Raw genomic sequence first — 23,788 nt, 5'->3', positions numbered from 1 at the left:
CAGATAATCAATCAGGCAGGTGGATGCCTGGAGGGCCCAGTTGGGGCCAAACATTCTAAAATTCTCTATATGCAAGTTTAAAGTTGACTGTGGCTGCCAGCTATAAAATAAGAAATTCTCTATACTGCAGCTACAAAGTGGACTGTGGGTGCCAGATACTACTTATCAGTTTGTAAGCTAAGGTTTGGATCTAATATGCCTCTTTCACCACAAGGATTCTGTATACTACATTGACTCAAAATGTGCATTAGAATCTGCTCTTCTGTGTAATACATAGGAAAAATTAGTAGGCTTTTTGGCATAATTTGTCAGTAAAAATTTGCATTTTTGTGCTGAATCTGAAACCATACTCAGATTTAAGGAAAGGGGGTTGACAAATATACCAAATATATGCCCCTTACAATAGTGTAAACAGATTTCACTCCCTGAACATGAAATAACTCATAAGGTCATATACTATATATTCTAAGGAAATACAAGAAATGGTAATCATCTCTCTTATCTCTTAACCAACAATTAGAAATATAAAAGTGTAATAAGCACGACAGGTTATTGGTTGTCTTTATTCCAAATAGATAAGAGAAAAATTGTTTTAAGCTGGATGAGGGTTGGGCACACATCTGCTATTTTGGGAGATGGTGCAGACATTCTTGCACCCATGGATTTTTTGAAACATTTAAAAAGATTTTTCTTATAAGGTGTTCTTGTTTCCATTTACTTTCTTAAAAGTGTATGAATAATTAATGAAAGCTGTTAGTGTAATGACAGGTTTATTTCAAAAACTTTGTTGGTAACTCATTCATTCCCTTTGCTTTCTTCCATATGCCAGTGAACATTTAAAAATCTCTAACTCTTTCTTACCTCATTTAAGAATGAACCTTTTTGATCCTCCAGAAGAGTATAGAAAGTAAATTTAACATAAATTTAACACGTTTTAAAGCCAATAGACTTTGAGGTTAATATTTTATTTTCATTTTTAGGTGGTGGTGTTGTCACAACAAGAGCTCATGTGCATTACTTGGTAACCGAATGGGGTATAGCTTATTTGTTTGGTAAGAATTTGAGGCAACGTGCAGCTGCACTTATACAGATTGCGCATCCAGATCACAGAGAGTCCCTCGAGAAAGCTGCTTTTGAAAGACTTAAATGCATGCCTTCTCTAGATTAGATTTTTAAATGCCAAAAAATTAAGTACGTTTAAGTTGAGTGTGGACCATGCACTAATCGTGTATAAACTATAGATTTTATCGAGCCATATTTTAATGTCAATATTTCTTTCCTTTACGTACCAGTACTGTTCCTAGGGGTTTTCACATTGTGATCTCATACTAGTCTATGAAATAAGATATTTTTTGCCAACTTGTTTCTAAATATAATTACATAGTGATAATCTGAAGATTTTTATGCATAATAAATTATACTGTCAGCATTCTATGCCATATTTAATTTCTTGTATACTTTAACATGTGATGGAAATCATATTGGTACCCTCTACTCTGATCTTAAATGAATCTCCTATGAATGGTCCTAGAGATTATATTTTCCCCTTTAGCTGGCTTTTATTTCTATTGCATGTTATGTTTTCTTTATATTTCAGGGTTATTCTTAAATTTGGTTACTTTATCTCTGTTAATTTTGTTTACGATGTGAATACATACTGTTACAGTTTACAGCAAAATCTTCACAGGCACTGAAGAGTATAAAAAACTTTACTCTTCTTTTAAACATTGACAGACCTCTTTTACTTACTGGGAATCATCATAAATGTATTTACTAAAACAGTTAGAATTATCCAATTCTTAGGAATCACTAAAACAGTCAAACAGATACTGAGCATAATTCAAAGTGTAGAGTTTTTATTAATTAATGTTTTGAAGGTTTTGTAACGTTACTGTAGTTAAAATACTTCTTTTCATTATTGTTATTCAAATATTCGTTTATATAAATGTTGCAAACTGATAGTGAACATAAGTTCTTGTAGTAATGGTATATAAACAGCATTTACCTTACATGTTTTGTGTCGCAGCAACTTTGTTGACTGCATGTTGCATATCTTTCAGTGTAACAGTTTTTAAAGGAACAGTATTAATACAGTACATGTAGTTATACATGTTTCCTCGTGTTTAACATATGCCAGAATATTTCTAGTTATCCTGATTTTTCTTACAAAATAGTGTACATAATAATTAACTGAACAACAAAGTTTACATTTTAACATGGAAAACAAAGTATCTAATTTAACTTATATAAAAAAATATGTAACTAGTTTCTCATAAATTTAATATTTATTTGTATGTTCTCCTTAAAGATTTTTAGCAGTCATGGCTTTGCATGTCTGTCAGTTGTAAGATCCCAAAGATGCCTCCAGTAATGAATTTTCTGTTCACTTTGAAGTGAAATTTTGCCTTGTGATATTAGATTTATTAAGTGTTCATGGTCGGAGTAAGTAGCATTTCTATATTACCTCATCTTTTTGCTCATCTGGTGTTAAAGAAAATATGGTTGAGAAGTTCCCAATATCATTATTGATAAGGGAAATACAGTAGTATATTGTATAATTCTTGTAAAATTAAAAGTAAAATTGTCTTATGAATGGACATTTTGTGAAATCAAGTTTATCTCTTTATGAAGGGAAGGGAAATCCCACCGATTAGGATTCTTTTATAATGACTTTTGTCTACAGACCAGAAAACTGTTGCCCAACACCAAGAAAATATCTGCAATTTGCAGATTTCCAGAGCAAGGTTACATTGTCCCCAACTTATGGCGTGGGTTCTCTTCCAGCAGCTCCGAAAGTTGGTGCTTGGTAATTAATTAATAAGTACCATAAGCGCCTTTAACAGAGCCATAACTAGAAACCTATTCTTGATAAATGTATTTGAAAAAGTGCCGTAAGATCAGAATACCGTAACTAGATACCTATTCTTGATAAATGTATTTGAAAAAGCTCCACGAGATTGGAATACCGTAAGTCAGTGACACTGTATTTACTAAGGTTAAGAGCATGACCACAATACACCATTTTGACCGTACCCTCCAACATGGTGAGTACATAAGAATTGCTTTCAGAGTGGGTTAGTCCCTCTGTGGGCCCCAAATATAGTTTACTCTGCCATCTTGAGGTTCCTCCAGCAAATGAGCAAGAAAATTATACAAAAACAAACCTGATAATACTAGTGTGGTCATGCAATCAAAATTAGACTTAACACAAGAATGTTCAGTCAACTATGGTAGTAAGAATGATCTTTTGTATCAGAGGTTTTGTATTTCAGGAAGAATAAGGAAAAGGAAGGCACTGATAGTCAACTACAGTGGCTTTGTTACATACAACTCTCATCATCCTTTACTATTTTGGTCTAACATAGAATGGGCAAAGCCTCAACCCCTTCTATTCCATTTTTGATGTAACATAGAATGGGCAAAGCCTCAACCCCTTCTATTCCATTTTTGATGTAGAGTGGGCAAAACCAGGAATTTACAGCCAAAAGACTAACTAGTGATACCAGATAGTCTAAGTATTAGAAGGGAATTATTTTTAAAGCCTGGAAAATAAGGCCTACACAGCTTCATTCTTCCCTCTTGCACGAGTAGAGCATCCCAACTCCCCTGTTGAAAGGCTCTAATCATAAAGACAGACAGAGCACATATAAAAAGACCTGAACCAGACTGGAATTTAGATAATATGCAGTACTGTATCTGGAATAATAAGGTGAAGAGAACTCTTACATACTTAAACCCATGAATGAATTGCGTAAAAGGCGAATGACTGAAATGATCCTTTGAAAATAAGCAGCATCTGTAGATAGCATGACCAGACCAAGGCAGAAATTATGAACACCAAACTGACAAAATTAAGTAGATCCTGTATGAATAAACAAATTCCAATGTCCACAGAGTTCAACTGAAGACAGAGATCAATGTGAGTCCCCTCTGGAAGCGCTAACAAAAAGAAAGAATGGGTACCGTATTTCAGGGGTAATAAGAAAGGTGATGAAATTATGGCAGGCATAAAGGGGAGCTATGAAAATCAAACTGATGCCATCAAGAGGGCCCCCACAACAAAGTTATCTCCAGATGGTAGGAATTAATTAAAGCAAAGGGGTGGCAAGAGACTTTCCAAAGATTGGGAAAGTCCTAATGGAAAGATATTACTCTTAATAGTTTATGATAATGAGATACTTAAAATAAGATAGGTGGTGACAATTTCTCACTTAGAAATTTTCTTAAGATTTACTTTAGGAAAGGAGCTCATGGGCCTGTCTATTACATGACCTTCAGGTGTAACTTAAACAGGCACTAAAGCACTTGGAAGGAATTTTAGTGAGGGGAAACAAACACACAAAAAGCCCCCAGAATTGTCAAAAATATACTATACTCATGATGGGTGAAAAAAAATAAGATACTGGAGATGCAAATGCTTTGTGCAACAGAAAAAAGGGATCAACCTGTGTTAACTTGGATTGAAGCTTTATGCTAGTGGAATATGAAATTAATCTACAGTCCAAAATGTTCCAACTTGGAAAGAAGGAATGGCAGCTGTGCTCTAAACTTTATCTCTTTAAAACCATTAATAGTCTAGATATATACGTATAGTATTTGCACCTTTCTCCTCCCCTAAAAATAGGCTATGTATTTGAGAGCCAACTAAACTAACATAGTAACTATGTGATACCTACCAAATAAAACTATTTCAACTAATGTGACAGAGTCAAATGTGCATCTCTTTGAGCAAGTCATTAAAATATAAGATTGCTATTAGTTGTTTGGGTAAAAGGTGGGCTCTACTATATGAACTTCATGGTACAAATTGAATGCCTCTTATGGTGTCGGTAGATATACCTAAAACAAAGTACATTTATTTTATAATAATTTCACATCAAAATAAATTTTTTCTCATTCTACCTTAAGATATCCAACAGACAAGAAATTAATAGGTAACTAAAAATGTTGAATAAACACCTCATATGTGGCATTACAACTACAGTAATAAACCAATTATATTTTAAAGATGTTCCTAGTCAAAGTTCTACAGATCTCTTGTTACACCACCAATATATCAATACAATCACTCCCCTATAAACATTAATAACATCAGGCTACAATGATTTATCTGGCATTATGTTACACAAGTGACAAGCAATTAAAACTAATATATCTGTAATACATATGTGATGTCTGCACTGCCTTCTACTTCTATGCACCTGTAATTGTTGTGTACTACTGTGAAGTCGCCAAAAAATAAACTTGTCCAAGTATTACATTTACTAACTGTTAAGTATTTAGCAAAAAAAGAATTTGGTTGCAAGTTACAAAGGTCATATTTTAATAACACTGATTATAGAGCAAAGATTCACCTATAAAAACAAGTTTTGAAAATTTTTTGTATACATCTGTACATACCTTTATATGTTTTATAAATAAAAATTTGACAATTAATGGAATGGTTTTTTATATTAATCAAGGGTCTATTTTATATACTGTAAAGCATTGTCAATTACAAGCAACTGTTTTTAAAGAGAAATTGTTTCAATGCCAGGCCAACAACTTATTGTTACTTGAATGTGTGCATGAATAAAATGAATGAATACAATGGTTCTTATTTTCCTGTTACTCTTATTAGATAGTGTAACTTCTTTTGTCCAGCCTAAAATTTATAATGATGTAACAACTCTATTTTCAGTGCACATGTGGAGGTATTTTGATACCTGTTTTAAAGAAAAAGATACTAGTAAAGAGTGATACCTGTTTTAAAGAAAAAGATACTAGTAAAGAGTCATACAACCAAGCTAATAAACTATTGTGAACTAAATATACCTACAGTTGCAATGACCAGGATATGAATTAGAAAGGATGAGAGGGAATAAAAATGTAAAAATAAAACATGAACTTGCACAGAAAATAAGAGTGTGAAGTAAAGCCAGGTGGGGCTTCAACCAGTCCACATGGCTCTCGCGACAAAAAGTAGCTAGGGTAATCTAAAGCTGTGAGTGATAATGAATAGTCTACACCTAAAGGCAGCCTCACACTAGGCCTTTTTTTCTCCAGCAGCGAGCTGTTCCTGCCGAAAATGGAAAACCGGGAGCTTTTAGCTTCCCGAGCGGCCACACATTGTAAACAAACAAAGATGGCTGCTGCTGATAGGATGTACTCTCAGACCTTTGGCTTCTCTTCTCCTGAGCCACTCTCGAACCCACAAACGTTTTTTGTTACTCTTGCATTCACGTAAGATTCTGAGAAAACACATCCTGCAACAGTCCAACAATTTTTGGGCGCCATGATGATATCAGCTGATCAGTTTTGTTTAATTTTCCTACTGCTCCTCGAAACCACGAGGTCCTAGTGTGACGATACAACACTTTTGCTCGCGAGCATTGGCTGGATACTGGCCAAAACCACGAGCAAGAAATGACTAGTGTGATACCAGCTTAAGAATCAAGCGAGTCATTTTTCACATTTTCATACTACACATTTCACATTTCCATACTACTAACTTTACTTCTCTCTCAACCATTTCAAGATAATATTTTTGAGACCAAAGTGTAGACCAACAGAGGTAAATTCAGCTGGGAAAACATTTATTAGTGAAGATGAATTTTTAAAGGTTAACTTTAAGGGAATTGTGGTAGAGGAACACGATGCCACTGATTTCTGAAGAATCCGCTGGAGACAATTTCATTGTCCTGGGAGATGGTTGTCAAACTTAAATGTGACTGTCTATCATCTTCAATTTTAAGAGACACAGAAGCACCTCTTCTTTGTCATTGTCTACGAATTCCACCAGAGAAGGTATGGAAAAGGAGTCGAATCTGCCGTCCACTATTGATGGGTTTTGAGTTTTGGCCACGAATTCTGGAACAAACTCAAATACCATTGACTTCCAACCTCTCAAGTGCTTTATGATATATGACAGGCCATGTAGTTCCCCCACCCTTTTGGTTGAAGCTGGGGCCAAGAAGAAGACTGTCTTCAGGGTCAGGCACCTATCTGTGGACTGTCTTAGTGGTTCGTAGGGGAATTTTGTCAGACTACTCAGTACCATGGTCAAATCCCAATCTGGGGCGTTTAGTTCCTTTGGCGAACATGACTGCTCAAAGCTCTTCATCAACATGGCCAACTCCCATGAAGACGAAATGTCCACACCTTTCATGCGTAAGACTGAGGCTAGAGCAGCCCTGTACTACTACACCGCAGATACTACAGACATATGCCTTTCTGTCCTGGATATATCAGAAAGTCTGCTAATTGCTGAATAGTGGTACCGAGTGGAGACAAGTTCCCTCTGACACCAATCACGGTATGCTGACCATTTTCCTTGGTATACTGCTGCAGATGACTTTCTGATATTTCCTGCCATCTGAGTTGCTGCTTTTTGCGAAAACCCTCTCGCTCGGAGGAGATACTTGACAGTCTCCACCCATGAAGTGATAGGGACTTCACTGACCGGTGGTACCTCTCCATGTGCAGCTGACATAGTAGGTTATTCCATGGGGGCAACTCTCTCGGCACGTCTATTAGGAGTTCCAAGAGGTCCGAAAACCATTCTGCCTTTGGCCATAAAGGAGCTACCAGAGTAATTTTGAGGTTCTGAGACCGCATTACCCTATTCAGAACCTGATGGATTAGACAAAATGGAGGAAATGCGTACACATCCAGATTGCCCCATGGGTGTTGTAGCACATCTTTTGCTACTGCCTCTACGTCTGGGACTACCGAACAATACACTTCCAACTTTTTGTTGTACCTGGTTGCGAATAGGTCTATGATCGGCCTTTCCCATAACATGAGCATCCTGTCCACTACCTGTTGGTGCAAGAACCACTCCATTCCCAGGATCTGATCCCTTCGGCTCAACTTGTTGGCCACTATGTTTCTTTTTCCCGGAATATATCTGGCCCTGATGTCTACTAGATTCTCTACAGCCCACTGATGAAGTTGAACTGTCATCACATGTAACTGCCGAGAAACTGGGCCTCCTTGTTTGTTTACATAAGCTACTACTGTGGTGTTGTCTGACATCAATATCACTGATTGCCCCTTCACCCTCTCCCTGAATTCATGTAGTGCTATATGGAGTTCTCTGTCCTCGCCACTCCATTTTGCTGAAACCATCAGCTCCTCCATATCGGCTCCCCAACCTTCTAGTGACACATCTGAGAACAGCAAGAGATCCAGGGAGGGTTGCTGAAGGGGAACACCCACTGTCAGATTGCTGTCGTTCACCCACCACAGGAAGTCTTTCCTCACTTCTGCCGACAAGGGAATTTGCTCATACGGGTGATCTACTATTGGTGACCAAAAATCCTTCATCCTCCATTGTAGAGATTGAAGGTGTAGCCTCCCTTATGGTACTAGCTTCTCCAAGGAAGTTAGAACTCCCAGTACTACCTGCCATTGCCTTGCTGTCTGTGTTTGTTTTTCCAGAAAGGCATTCACCATTTGTTTGCATTTCTCTACTCTCTGGTCTGTTGGGAATACTTTGGCTTTTATTGTGTCTATGACCATTCCTAGATACACCAGCCATTGACTTGATTTATCACAATACCCAAGCTGTGACAAAACTGCAGAAGGGTCGCCCTGTCCCTGAGTAATTTCTCTCTGGACTTTGCCATCACCAGCCAATCATCTAGATATCTTATTAGCCTGATCCCCTAAGCATGCGCCCACGTCGACACGAGAGTGAACACTCTTGCAAAAACTTGAGGAGACGTTGTCAATCCAAAGCACAGGACTTTGGACTCGAAAACTTTCTCTGCAAGACTGAAGCGGAGAAATTTCCTGGAAAAGACTGATGGACTGGGATCTGAAGGTATGCATCCTTCAAATCAATTGTCAGCATAAAGTCCTTGATCCTGACTGCTGTAGAACAGTCTTTGGAGTTTCCATTTTGAATCTGGTTTTTCTTATAAACAGATTCAATGTTAACAGGTCTATTACTGTCCTCCAGTCCCCGTTGGCTTTGGGTATAAGGAAAATCCTGCTGTAAAACCCCTTTGACAGAATGGATACTTGTTCCACAGCCCCTTTTTCCATCCTCATCTTCACTTCCTCTTGCAGAATAAAAGCCTTCTGAGGTTCCTGAGCATAAGCGAGGTGAGGTAATGGCTGTTCTGTCAGGGGTGGGTCATCCAAAGATGGCGTCGTCTCCTTTCTTTTGTACTGGCCTTTCTCATAAAACTTCCTCCACCTTTCCACCGACCAACCACGACAAACAGAACAAAGATTAGTAATTGTACATACATTTTCTCTGCACCTACTACACGCTGGATAAGGATTCGTCGTCACCGAAGTTAGGAATCTTGAACACGGATACCCCCCAACTCCAGGGCATTTCTTTCGTCTCCTCTTCGAAACGGAAGAAGATCCCGATGGTGAAGCAAAAATCTCCATCTCACCACTCTTAAAGATCACACCCACACTGAGCACACTCAGAGAAAGAAAATTAACAAGAAAAATGAAAGTGAAATGGATAAAAACGGGCAAACTGAAACCGGCTATAAATCAGATAGACAGTGAACACGTCCTATCTTAAAGGCGGTAGAAAAATAGCTGGTGGGTCACGGGACGCCAAGGGCATTCTGGGTAATACATGCCCCGTGACCTGGTATAGATGCCAATAGTCCCTGAATCTCACAAATTTAATTTTAATTCTACCGGTTTCCAGCTTGGCGCTGGTAAATCCTAATGTTAAGACCAAAGGTTTGTTTCGTATATGAACAATGTATTTTTTAGCTTAGGTCACTAGTGAATTACGTATAGGCCTGCCCATTCGGCATTTGTTTTTTATCTATGCCTGAAAACAGCCACAACCCACTTTGTGGTAAGTACTCCATCTATGAAAGTGTAGGTTTGTATTTCCATCGGAACAACTAAGAATCACAGAAGTATTGGGCAATTCCCAAGTAGCTTAGTCGATGATTTGAATGAAATTTTGTGTCAATAGAAATAAAATGAAATTTCTTATCAAAGGCATATTTAAATTAAAAGTTTCCTTGAGTAGGCTGGATATCTCATGTCAAAACGTCATCACCAAAATACATCAAACATGTAGAGATACATCATGGAGTTTGGAGGGTGGCCCATGTTATTAGTTCTATTTCGTCTATTCCTTTCTGATGCTTTTGGATTTTCTCCTGAAAGAAATACAATGAAGCATGTCACTTTCACTTTTGTAACTGCAAAAAAGAAAGCAAAGTAAAATACTATTAATATAAAGCTATTTCCTGTTTTGAATATATTCACAAACAAAATAAAAGGTAGTTACAATTCTTGGCAATTCATTTCTGAATATAAATAAACCAACTGGTGCAACAGTGAATGTTTTTTTTTACTTTAGTTTAACCAGACCACTGAGTTAATATTACCTCTCCTAGGGCTGGCCCGAAGGATTAGACATGGCATTTAAAATCTGTATAAATTATTATTAAAAATAAATAAATATTTGTTATCTGGAATATATATTATCTAAAAAATAAATATTTTCTATTTGGAATACATTATAAATTACTATATATTATATTTTATCGTATAAATGATTAAATTTAAGGAATTTTAAAATATTAAAAAGTGAAAATTTGTCACTTTCTGATAATATTTCTTTAAAAGAATATCTTCTGAATAATACACTGGAAACTTGACATACGAATTTAATTTGTTCCGTTACCATCGTCTTATATCAAAACAGTTGTATCTCAAAGCATTTTTTCCCATTTAAAATAATGTAATATGTATTAATCCGTTCTAGCGCTATGAAACCACACCTAAGCACAGCTAAATTACATATAATATACACAATTTATACACAAATAAACGAGTAATAACACACATAATGATAAAATAACATAGCAATGTGATAGATGATAATAAATGTTAATAAAATCAATAAAAAAAAGAAAGGAATTTTACTTACCACAACGAAAGATGATGTGAAATAACATTGCTAAACTAATTTTTATATAACTTTTTTAATCAGTTCGTAGTTTAGAAATAATGGTGATGCCTTTGGAAGCTTTTTATAGCTTCCTTCTGCTTGATGATCGTGGATATTGTAGAAGGATTTCGACCATACTCGTTTATCAATAATTCATGTTTTGCTTCCATCGAAATAATTTTCTTGGGTTTTTTCTTATCACCTGCTTAGTCTTTAGCTTTGGGACCCATGGTTAATAATAAAATAGACAAAATAACACGAAAAATAGGCACAAATACAACGAACTAAACAACGACGTGTTAACGATGCAGCACCAACAAACAAACAGACTGAACATCATTTATCGGTCGCCTATACAACTATCACTCATCGCAAAATCGTATCTCAAATATTTCGTTGTATATCAAAGCATATATTTTCGCAAATTTTCTGTTGTATCTCAAAACATTTGTATATTGGGGCAATCGTATGTCAAGGTTCCAGTGTATGTCTCTTTGGCTTTTATATTTTGGACAGATTTTAAAAATATGTTTTACTGTTATTTGTACATTACATATTTCGCACATAGGTATAGGGGCATGGGGGTTACTCATTAGGTAACCATGTGTCAGTTTGGTGTGACCAATTCTTAGCCGTGTCAATATTACTGAATTCTTGCGGCATTTCTGATAGGACGATGGCCACGGGTCCACAGTTTCTTTTATTTCTCTTAATTTATTGGTAGGATGGTTTTCCCCCCAGTTATTTTGCCATTTTTTCTTAATAACCGATTTAATGTGTCTAATATAATCTTCTAGTGGCAATAATTTTGCTGATATTGGGAGTGTTTTAGCCTCTTTTGCATAAGTGTCTGCCTTTTCATTGCCCTCTAATCCTATGAGATGGTATCCAACATAGAGTAACAGATATCTTTTGTCTTTTCATTTCATGTAATGTATGTCTAATTTCATTTACAATTTTGTTTTTTGGAGTATAAGAGCTTATTGCATTTATTGAACTTAGTGAATCGCTAAAGATGGTTACTTCACTAAACTGGTTTTCAGATATAGTTGTTAATGCTGTTTTTATTGCTAGTAATTCAGAAGTGAATACTGATGCTTTGCTTTGTAAGGAGACTTGGATCTTTATATTGTTTCCGTAAACAGCGAATCCAACTCCCATATCATCTTTGGAACCATCAGTATATGTGTGATTATTATTGTGTATCTTGATATGTTCCAGAGCATATTGTTTCATTGCAAGGGGATTATTCAATTTATTACTGGGTATTGTACACAATTTCCTACATATCTGGGGAGCACTTATCAACCATGGGGGCATTATTTTGCTAAAATGGTAAAATTTAATATTATAAAGGTCATTGTCATTAAATAATCTATTAGCTCTAACGGGGAAGGATGGGATAATTTTTGAATTCCAGAAACAATCTGGATCTTTAAATAAATCTTTGGTTTTAGCTGGACTATTTACAATTTTTAAAGCTCTGCACATCGTTGTTATTTTGAATCTATAAGATAGTGGCTATTTTGGATGGAATAATGCAAGAACTGGAAGAGCATGAGAGGGTGATAGTTGGGGCAGATTTGAATGGCCGTGTCGGAAGTGAAAATGAGGCGATCGGGCGGGTGCATGGGGGCCATGGAATTGGGGAGAGAAACCCAGAAGGAGAGAGTGTAGTGGACTTTGCTGTGTCATTCGACATGGCAATAGTAAACACATTCTTTGAGAAGAAAAGGGAACACCTAATAACATATAGTGGGGGAAGATTCTCCCAGATAGACTATTTCTTGTATAAAAGGATAAATCTGGTGGAGGTCAAGAACTGCAAAGTTATTCCAGGCGACCATGTAGCCCCCCAACATAGGCTGCTATGTATGGACTTGAAGTTGAAAAGGGAAAGAAAAACCAAAGCTAAAGGGATAGGGCAATTAAATGGTACGAATTACAGAAGGAAGGGGATAAGAAGAGAGAGTTTAAGAGGAGGGTTTTGGAGGATATTGATATAGGGATTGAAGATGTTCAAGAATGGTGGGCACGAAATGCAGCAGTAATAAGAAGGCATGGAAAGGAGCTGCTAGGAGAGACATCTGGTATCATATGGGAAGAAAAGGAGAGTTGGTGGTGGGATGAATACATTGAGAAAGTAGTAAAAGATAAGAAGGAGGCAAAGAAAAGATGGGAAGAGTCACAGTCAGTGGAAGACAGAAATAGGTACAGAGAGAAAAACAAGGTGGTGAAGGGGGTGGTAGCCCAAGCTAAAGCAAAGTCGTATGATGATGTGTATAATGAGCTGGGGACAAAGGAAGGATTAAAGAAGATGATCAAGCTATCAAAGGCTAGAAATAAGAGCACCAAAGATATAACACATATCAAACAAATAAAGGATCAAGAGGGTGTAGTGCTTAGAAAGGAGGAAGACATTGTGAAGAGATGGAAAGAATATTTCGAACAGTTGTTAAATGAAGAAAATAATAGACTAATAAGAGAGGATGGGCAAGTGAACATTGGCATGGTAATGAGGTTTTCTAGGCAAGAGGTACTAAATGCACTGAAGAAGATGAAGAATGGGAAGGCAACCGGACCAGACATGATCCCGGTGGAGGCATGGAAAGCATTAGGAGATGAAGGAGTGGATATACTGTACGATCTTATGATAAAGATCCTTGAACAGGAAAAGATACCAAATGAGTGGCGTGGGAGTATATTGATCCCAATTTTTAAAGGGAAAGGCGATGTCCAAGGGTGTGGTAATTATAGGGGCATTAAATTGATGTCCCACACTTTGAAGATACTGGAAAGGATGATAGATGCTAGACTGAGAGAAGAAGTACAAATAGGTAAAGAGCAGATGGGATTTATGAAGGGAAGGGGAACAACAGATGGTATATTTTGTCTGAGGCATATAATGGAGAAATTCGGGGAAAGACAAAGGGACCTACATATGGTATTCATTGACCTTGAAAAGGCTTATGACAGAGTCCCGAGACAAGAGGTATGGAGGAGCCTGAGGGAGAAGATGGTGCCAGAGAAGTATGTGCGATTGATACAAGAGATGTACCGGAATGTATTTACCAGAGTGAGGAGCAGTGTTGGGGAGACAGAAGGTTTTGAGGTGAGAGTAGGATTACACCAGGGGTCGGCTCTGAGCCCATTCATCTTTAACATAGTGATGGATGTTATAATAGAGGAAGTAAGGGAGACAGTACCATGGAACATATTGTATGCAGATGATATTGCTCTGTGTGCAGAGAGCAGGGAAGATCTGGAAGTGAAATTGGAAAGATGGAGACAAGTACTGGAGGACAGAGGAATGAGAATAAGTAGATCCAAGACAGAATATATGTGTACCACCACTGAGGGGGATGATAGAGAAAGTATTCAGCTTGGTGGAGAGCAAATAAGGAGAGTTGATAAGTTTAAGTATTTGGGATCTTTTGTTAACGCTGGAGGAAGTATGGAAGAAGAAGTAAAACATCGGGTACAGGCAGGCTGGAACAACTGGAGAGCGACCTCGGGAGTTCTTTGTGACAAAAGAGTGCCGCTTAGGTTAAAAGGAAAATTTCACAAGACGGTGGTAAGAACAGCAATGCTGTATGGTACGGAAACAGCAAGCATGAGAAAAGCAGAGCAGAAGAAGATGGATGTGGCAGAAATGAGAATGCTTAGGTGGATGTCTGGGGTAACAAGAGTGGATAGGATCAGAAATGACTACATAAGGGGGTCAACTAAGGTGGTGGAAGTATCAAAGAAAGTGCAGGAGGGGAGGCTGAGATGGTATGGACACCTGTTGAGGAGAGATGAGGACCACGCTGGGAGACATACTATGGGGGTGGAGGTGCAAGGAAGAAGGAAAAGAGGGAGACCAAGAAAGAGATGGAAGGACTGTGTGAGAGGAGACTTACATGAGAAGGGAATTGATGAGGCAGAAGCGCAAGATAGAAATAGATGGAAACGGCTCATCCGAAACGGCGACCCCATATAAAAATGGGAACAAGCTGGGAAGAAGAAGAAGAAGATAGTGGCTATTTACAATTTTTAAAGCTCTGCACATCGTTGTTATTTTAAATCTATAAGATAGTGGCATTTCTCCACTTTCTACAATCAACGATTGGACTGGTGATGATTTGAATGCTCCAGTGGCTAAACGAAGCCCAAGATGATGCACTGGGTCTAGCATTTTGAGAGTTGTCTCACTAGCAGAACTATAAATTGGACTGCCATATTCTAATGTTGGTAGAACTGTAGCCTTCTAAGTTTCAATAATGTTTCTCTATCAGCACCCCATGAAGTCTGGGCTAATTTTTTAAATATATTTAAAGCTTTCAAGGCTTTTGCTTTGGTATGTTTCACATGGGCCTTCCAGTTCAAATGATTGTCAAAATATAAGCCTAAGAATTTGACTTCTGGATAAAATTGGATGGGAGTGTTATTCATGGTAAGAGATATAACTTGATTTTTGAGCCAGCACTGATCCTTATAAAATGTTATTGCTTGTGTTTTTTCAACAGAAAATTTAAATCCAACAGATAATGCCCATTGTTCAATTTTAGCTATGGAGATATTCAAAATTCTTTGGATGTGGCGTAGGTTGTTTGAAGTGTAAAAAATGGCAAAATCATCAACATATAAGCTGTTGTTTACATCTTTTGGAAGCATTTTAACAATATTATTGATTGCTAATGCAAATAATGTGCTGCTTAGTACGCTGCCTTGTGGGATACCTTATTTTATTTCAAATGTTTCTGATAATACTGTTTCAATTTTAGTCCGGAATGTTCTTTCTGTTAGGAAATTTCGTATAAAAATTGGGAGTTCACCCCTTAGATTTATGTCATATGTTGTGTCATAAGCCTTTTGAATGTCGAATAACACTGCAACAGTAATTTTCTTTTGTACAAATCCTCTTTTGATTTGAACTTCTAGTGATGTTAATGAGTTTAATGTTGAATGATTTTTCCTACTTCCAGATTGAGTTGCTGCTAGAACTTTATTTTTCTCTAAATACCATATAAGTCTATTATTTACCATCTTTTCCATGAGTTTACAAAGACAACTAGTTAGTGATATAGGTCTATAATTATTCACTGATGTTGGATCTTTGCCAGGTTTGGGTATAGGAATTACAATAGCATGTTTCCATGCTTTGGGAAGTAGTTTCTTTTTCCATAAGTGATTATAAAATTTTAATAAGTATTCTTTGGCTTTAATGTTCAGATGTATAAGGAGTTCAAAAGAGATATTATCCTTTCCTGGGGCAGAGTTACTACAAGTTTTTAGCGCAGCATCAAATTCTTCTAATGTAAATGGGACATTGTAGTATAATTGTTGACTTGTTTCAAAATTAATTATATGTTTCTCTTCATTCTTTTTCCTAATGCGAAAATGTTCATCTAAATTCAAGCTATTGCCTACTGATTCTAGGTGGCGACCTATTATATTTGATATTTCTTTTAAATCATGAACTTTTTTCCCATTATGTAATATTGGGGATCTAGGTGATCGACTATATTTGCCATTAATTTTTCTAAATCTATCCCACATTTGTTTAACAGTGTCACTTGAGAAGTCTGCGACGTAATTATGCCAAGATGATTTCCTATTGCTAATAACTTTTTTCCTGAATTGAGCAGATATTTTATTCAATACAGGTTTGATATAATCAATTTCCATAGCTATTAATACTAACCCTTTCAATGTATATCTATTACTTTTATATAATTTGTTATATCTTTGTTTTATTCTGTCTAATCGTCTACTCATCTTGTGCTTCAGTATGATAATATCTGAAAGTTCTCTAGACCACCATGGAAGAGGATTTATTTTTGGCTTACAAGTTGTTATTGTTATTGATTTATTTCCAGAACTAATTACGAAATCTGTAAAATATTTATTAATTTCATTGTGATCATTGTTACTTTGGAAAGGGGAAAAATTTTTGGTAATTAAATCATACTTTTCCCAATCAGCTTTTTTAAAATTAAATTTTGGTACAAATTGTTGATGATTATCTTCACGACATGTGATTACGATTGGGTAGTGATCACTGGTATAAAGGTCATCCAGAGTATTCCATTCTAATCTGTCTACTAACGAAGTGGAACAAATAGACTGGTCTACAGATGATAGGGTCCCATGAGTTTTTGAGAAGTATGTTGGGATTTCATTTTCATTCAGACAACAGTAGTTGTAATTAAGTATTAGATTTTCTATGTCTTTACCTGCTCTATCTGCGTCGATGGTACTGGCATCCCATAAAGGGTGGTGAGCATTAAAATCACCTAAAACTAGAATTGGCTCATTGAACTGTGATAAAATATTTGATAATTGAGCCATATCATAATTTTCATTAGGTTGATTATATAGACTGCAGACTAAAATGCTAGTTTTGTTTATCATATGCAGGCGAATTGAAGATATTTGAAATGAATTATTGTTAACTGTAACTTTATCATAGGTTACACGATTATGAACATATATTGCTGTTCCTAACTTGCCTTCTCCTGAAACGGAGGATGCCAGAAAGTAATTACATATTGATGGGACTGGATTATTAACGTGTTGTAAACATATGCACATTGGTTCATGTTGCTTTAGGAGTCTCTGTATTTCACCCAAGTGCATTCGTGTTTTCAGACCGTTTATGTTCCATTGGATAATAGTATATTGAATGGAACGAAAGTTAAAAGATTATTTTGTATAGTTGGTTTTATATATATAAAAATATATATATTTTTAAACTATGGGTAATTATTCGCTTAATTAGCTTTAATTTTCTTTTCGGGTTTTTGACATTTGTGTTATTTTCTGATTCAGTGGTGAATTTAATTTCTTCTTGTTTGGCTAAGAAATTGTCTAACACCGCTATTTTACTCTCACGATAGTATTGAAAGTGTCTAATACACATACAATCTTTGGTATGTAATTCTAGCTGGCTTGAGATATTATCTTTTCTAGCTAAGAAATTCCTTATCACGTTTATCAATTTTTCTTTATTTAAAGGTTTCGTTTCTTTGCAATCTTGCAAAAAACATGTATGGCATCCACACCGTTCATGGTGAGATTCGGTTGGAGGTGTTACGCCTTCTTGGATCCACTGCTGACATTCACAATTATCGTTTTGTCTTCCTTGGACTGATTGAAATTTGTCTTTAAATTTTCTTGGAAAGACTGGCGAAGGGTTTAGTTCTTCAGATTTACTTTGGAAAACTATAGAAGAATTCATTACTTGAAATTTACTTGGAAAGACTGGTGAAGGACTTATTTCATCATTATTATCTAAATTAGGGGATGTTTTCCTGTTGATTTTAGGCATTTTCTTCTTCTTGATGTCATTAGTATTAATTTGAGTTTTTTGGGGGAAATTATTTCTCTTTCTCGTTTTCTTCTTGTTTGTTCAGCATGAGCTTCATTTCCAGTGTCTAGAGATGGCAATTCTTCATCTTTCATTAGTACGTCATAAGGGTTGCTTATTGATACTGTATTGCTAGATTCTCCAAGAGATTTTTTGTCAATTTCTAAGTTTGATGACCTTGTTGTTTGTTTTTCGTTAGTTTTTCCAGGTATTATAAAATGTTTCTTGGGCATTACTTTTTCTACAGCGTCTCGATATGATTTATTTCTAGCAGGGTCCATTAAACCTCTTGATTTTAATTCTTGCTTTCCTTCTGGAATTGACATGCCAGACCTGCTTATTAGTAGTTTTAATTCAGTGTTATATATGTAGAATGGGCATATCTTTGATCTCGCATGATGGTCTTGTCCACAATTACAACATTTGGGAACGCCACAGTTCCAGGTGGTTTCATGATCTTCTGAACCACAGAATGCACAAATTGGTTCATTTCTACATTTGTTTTTTGTATGTCCATACTTAGAGCAATTTGTGCATTGAAGAGGCTTTGGTACATGGGATAATACCTCTCTTCTCTGGCCTTCTATTTTAATATTAGGTGGATGTGTCTGCCCTTCAAATTTAATTTTAGCTATTCTCAATTTTTTTCCCTGCTGTCTTTTATTTGGGATTTCATATACTTTTACATTTTCAATATTAGGATATCTAATTTTTAATGAGTTCAATAACAATGTCTCATTTGGTAGGCCATCACAATCATTATTGGGTGGTAACATTACTGTTCCCTCAATGCTGTTCAACTTGTCATGTCTTTCGACTGTGACATTTATCCCATTCATATTATTAAGCATTTGATAATTTTCTGATTGAAGTTTTGTGGTAGCTTCCACTATCCATTCTTTTCTTGTTATAGATCTAAATGTCATTTCTTTGGTTGGGTACTGAGCTAATAAAATATTTTCAAATTTAGCAGCTGTCAGCTCGGTTTCTGTTTTAAAAACTAAGTATCTTGGCCAAGTGCCATATCCAAATAATGAGTCAAAGTGTACCAATGTAGGATCTGCTCTATATTTAGGTCGTCTGTTTCGAAAACTATTAATATTTTCCTTTTTTTTCATTTATTACTGGAGGAATTTCCTTTTGTGGCATTATGTATGGTTCCACAGTTATTATGTTTGATTTGGGTACGGATCTAGAATCATCGTTTACTTCTTTATTTACACTTTCCTGAGCCTGTTCCAAGTCCATTCCAGGGTGGTCAACAATGGGGGCTAATGTATCGTCCATAGATAAGAGTACTGTATTATTTCAGCCAGGTAATCCTCCGCCCACCACATTCCTCAGTAAAACGGAGCCCAACAAGGGAGGGATGTGTTATGCGACTTTTAGTGGCCACCCCTAGAGGCTACAACCTGGTTATACACATGGCTCCCAGAACTTGAGGCGTCATCAGTCCGTCGAGATCAGACCCAGCTCTGGGGGCCATGTTTGACATATGACTTTCCCCTCGCTCCGGCACGTCAGGTACTCGAATTCTACGGATGGAGAGACATGTCAGTCCTCTTCACCCTCCATCAAATCAGAGGAGCAGTCAGAGCCGTAATTCAATGTAGGTCCAAGGTTGTCAGCTAATGGTCACTCATGACAGGGGAAGTAGGTTGAGGATTGAAAATAGGAGAAGGCTCAAAAGTGGACCGATCTTAGTCTGGATGCTCAGAACTGGCCTGTGTAGCATGGTTAGGCCTGCCAGGGTAGAGCACTACTCCGCTACTGTAGCCCAGTTCATCCTTGCACCGCACAAGTCCCACCACCACATCAAGGTGCCGGGCCACTGGTGGGGACAGTGAATGGGTAAAAGAAACAGTATTAAGGAAAGTCTTTTTTTTTTTTTAGTATTATACAACTCATATATCATTAATACTATGTATTTAAGTTAATAAATAAAATAAGAGTCAGAGAACCGCACCATACATTCCAATGGTAAAGTTTATTGTCTTATTTTGCTAATCAAACAGTGCATTCCTCCAGTTACAGGCAATCTCTGGTTTCAGAGGGGGGGGGGAAGTGAGGGGCTTCTCTCTGTCTCCAGTGGCGTGCTGCAAGTTGAAAATCGTTGCAGAAGCATCATAATTATAACAGGAATAAATAGCACTTATGCCGTTAATGGTGCCATAAGTTCCGTAAGTCCAGGTAACAGTGCTATAAATCTACTTACGGCACTTAAAAAAGGGATTTTAACGTAGGAAAAATCTATTTCTGGGCGAGGAAGCCGTGTCGCCCAGAGAAATAGGTTCCTTTAGCGCTATTTCTAAGGTAAAATATTGCTATAATACCGGAGAACTGCTAAATTGGACATGCCAGAATATTCTGGCTCGCTCACCTTTATTAAAAGGTGTTGGTATAGTTCTGGGGTGAGTGAAAACCACTACCACGGGACCCTCTCCAATTAGCCTCTCCTACATCAAAAGCCCTCAAGAAAAGGGGAGCCGACCTACACCTCACTACCTACCACCGTGTAGGCAGCGGCTGTGACATCATTCCTTTAGATAGCCCTACTAGAGACGCACAAGTTTTTCTTTGCTCTCTTTGTGTTTGTTTTTGCTTTTTTGGCTTATTATTCGTTATGGATTGTCAATCTCCCTCTGCATCCAAGTTAAGTACGTACTGGTTTGAGTTTTGACACTATCTAGGGAGTGTTTTTGGCCTTCGTGCCCTTTTTATTTAGGTTTTTAGGAGTCGTCGCCTCACGCAGCGGCGGCTCCGAGCCACCATTAGAGCGTACCCTTTGTGTCTTCTTCGGTTTCACGTGGTCTCCCATACTTAGTGAACCGAGTTGTGATGACAGTTTGTCTTTATCAATTTCAGTGTTTTGGATGCTGTTTTTGATGATCATGAATATGTTTTTGTATTTACTTTATTTTATTCTATTTTATGTGCTGGCACGGGGGTTTCCTTCCGAGCACGTGTCTTTGTTTCGTGCCTCATCTGGAAACTACCGTTATACTTCATGCACGTCTTAATTTAGTTAAGGTTCTTGTTTATTTTGTTAATTTTAGCTAGTCATAGCCTTCCCTGGCCGCCTGTCCTTCGATTCTTTGTTACAGCCCTAGGCCAGCTTCTGGGAGTTCCTGGTTAGGTCCATCCTTATCGGGTGGTCTTACTTGGTTCTCCTAGGACATCACTGTTCCTCTTCCTTGCTTTCTTTTCCAACCCCCCGTGTTCAGTACATATTTTATCGTTTTACGTTTGTATATGTTTCTTTTTGGGTGTACGGGTCGGCTAGGCTAGTCCTTAGGCCTCCCTCTCGGCCATCCTCGTGATCCAGGCAACCGCGAGGGAGCCGGGGGGTCACGTGATCGTCTCCCTCTACTGACCTACCTTCCCCCCCCCACAGAGCTCCCATCAAGGTGGGTGCTTATCTCGCTCACGTTGTCCCTGACGACTGACCTGAGTTCTCGTGGAGGGGTGGAAGGGGGCCACACAGGCCCTCGGTGTGCGGGTGACGCTTCTCAGCTGACCTCATCCCAGTGTTGGGGAGGAGCTTCGCTTTACCCAGCCTCGGTCCCAACCTGGCTCGGGCAAGATCGGCCCTCCTCGGCTCTTTGGGATCGTTACTCCCTTCTCGCCCTCGGACATTCCCTCCCCGTCTAATGGCAGGACAGGCTTCCGGCTCTATCCGGAGTCTTTGAGGTGAACGTCTTTACGTTGGCTCATGCCTCGGTCAGGCGAATATTATTTTATTGTATTATAAATTTATTTGTTTATTTATGTTATCGAGTATACGCTCCTCAGTGAGTTACTACTCTCTTGTTATTTAGAACCTCCGGGTTCCACCGTCCCGGTCTCGCCTATCGCTAGTGCCTTTTTAGATCCTCCTCTCCGGTTTTATCGAGCAGCGCCAGTAGGATAGTAGTCTGTGCTCCGGTCTATCCGGAATACATCTACTTCCGGCTACTATGATTCCGGAATGCTTAGTAGGGTACATAGCAAGATTGGCAGAGTCGGACATATTTTGTTAGACCGGAATACTCCGGCATTAATTAATGTTTACCATGAACTTTTTATACCTGTTACCAATGGTACTCATGTTCATTATCATTACAGGCCACCCAGTGTTTGGTTGCCGGCTGTAACGCCGTAATTCAAGACCCTTGTGGGCACAACGTTTGCCGGAGCCACGCCTCCTGCGCTGTTCAACTCGAAGGTTCGATAGTCTGGCATCATGAGAACTGTTTCGCCTGCTACGACCTAGTCGAACAGGTTACCTCCGATGTAAGTTACCTCTCCTCTCGGGGTTCACATCTGACTTTAGGGTGGTCATTCATATTTAACATGGTATGTTTTGAAGATACTATAATTTTAGCATTAATTATAGAATATTAAGATAAGTTCTAGGTTAACAATATCCTTCTCTTACAGGCCTCGCAGTCTGTCCGAGATGCTGCTCTCTCCACCATTAAGATATGGGTGGGTGGCTTCGGGCGCAACGTTGGGAAAGCAAAGCCATATATCCTTTCGCAAGAAATGGCTACCTTAATCTTCCCGGCAGGAAAGAGTGCGGGGTACGTGGACCCAAAGGTGGCAGCCCCTATCATAGCCTCTATTCAAGCGGCAGTAGCTGAGCAGCCAGAAGAGGCTTCGCCGCAGGAATTGATGGAGGAAGTGCCTGCTCTGGATTTGGAGCAAGAGCCCATGACATTAGACATGGGCTACGGTAAGAGTGTTAATGAGGCTAGTCTTTTAAGTGCTCCGGGTCTTTCCTTGAGTGCTTCTGATACTTCTTCCCCTTCGTCTTCTAATTCCTTTCAAGGTTTCGCTGGGGGATTACCTCCTTCTAGGTCGAAATCCCTCCCGGCAATTCCTCCCTCTCGGCAATTCCTTCCTCTCAGCAATTCCTCCCTCTCAGCAATTCCTCCCTCTCAGCAATTCCTCCCTCTCGGCAATTCCCTCCCTCTCGGCAATTCTCCCTCTCGGCAATTCCTCCCTCTCGGCAATTCCTCCCTCTCGGCAATTCTCCCTCTCGGCAATTCCTCCCTCTCGGCAATTCCTAAAGTAAAAAGTAAGTTTTACTCTAAACTACTGCAAAAAGCAAAATCCATTCCCAAAAGATCATATGATAGCATCAGTCATAAAGCTCCGGCTCACCATCCTGGAGCAGACAAACCCAGACAGAAGTCCCTATCAAAGTCCTTGAAGCCAAAGTCTCAGAAGGGGAAGTCTTACCCTTCCCCTTCAGGTTCCATACCATCAACTTCCAAGGGCCAGTTACCTCATAAGATACTAAAGGAGAAGGCGGAGTCCTCCTCCTTTGATCCGGATATAACAGCACAGTAAGTACGGAACGAAGTAAACCGGGGACTGCCTGTACTACACACCTAGCAGTGATTAACAGATATTTGTACAAGAATTAGAAAATGAACTCTAGACAGTGAACAGCATCAGGTGCCAACAGATATTTGTGGAAATTCTTGGATATATTTTGTTTCTTTAACCTTTACTCAGTCGACTGG

General features: G+C 38.2%; 1 protein-coding gene and 1 long non-coding RNA gene across 3 annotated transcripts in view; one reads left to right on the top strand and one right to left on the bottom strand.

Moving 5' to 3' along the window:
* LOC135210124 (4-hydroxybutyrate coenzyme A transferase-like) overlaps positions 1 to 5,590 on the top strand; it is a 110,089-nt gene extending 104,499 nt beyond the window's left edge. Inside the window, exon 9 of the mRNA XM_064242940.1 lies at positions 981 to 5,590. Coding sequence (XP_064099010.1) covers positions 981 to 1,168 — 188 coding nt within the window. The 3' untranslated portion in view covers positions 1,169 to 5,590. The remainder of the gene's footprint in view (positions 1 to 980) is intronic.
* LOC135210126 (uncharacterized) overlaps positions 1 to 23,788 on the bottom strand; it is a 104,596-nt gene that overhangs the window by 10,931 nt on the left and 69,877 nt on the right. Inside the window, exon 3 of one of the 2 annotated variants that reach the window (XR_010313465.1) lies at positions 10,036 to 10,130. This is a non-coding gene — a long non-coding RNA (uncharacterized LOC135210126). Of the gene's footprint in view, positions 1 to 7,750; positions 10,131 to 23,788 lie in introns of those variants that run through there. The other variant, XR_010313464.1, reaches the window with a different exon arrangement.

Source organism: Macrobrachium nipponense, chromosome 39, assembly GCF_015104395.2.
Source record: "Macrobrachium nipponense isolate FS-2020 chromosome 39, ASM1510439v2, whole genome shotgun sequence".
In the NCBI taxonomy this organism is placed as follows: domain Eukaryota; kingdom Metazoa; phylum Arthropoda; class Malacostraca; order Decapoda; family Palaemonidae; genus Macrobrachium; species Macrobrachium nipponense.
Note: the sequence above shows the minus strand (reverse complement) of the source record. Positions and strands in the feature narration are given on the sequence as shown.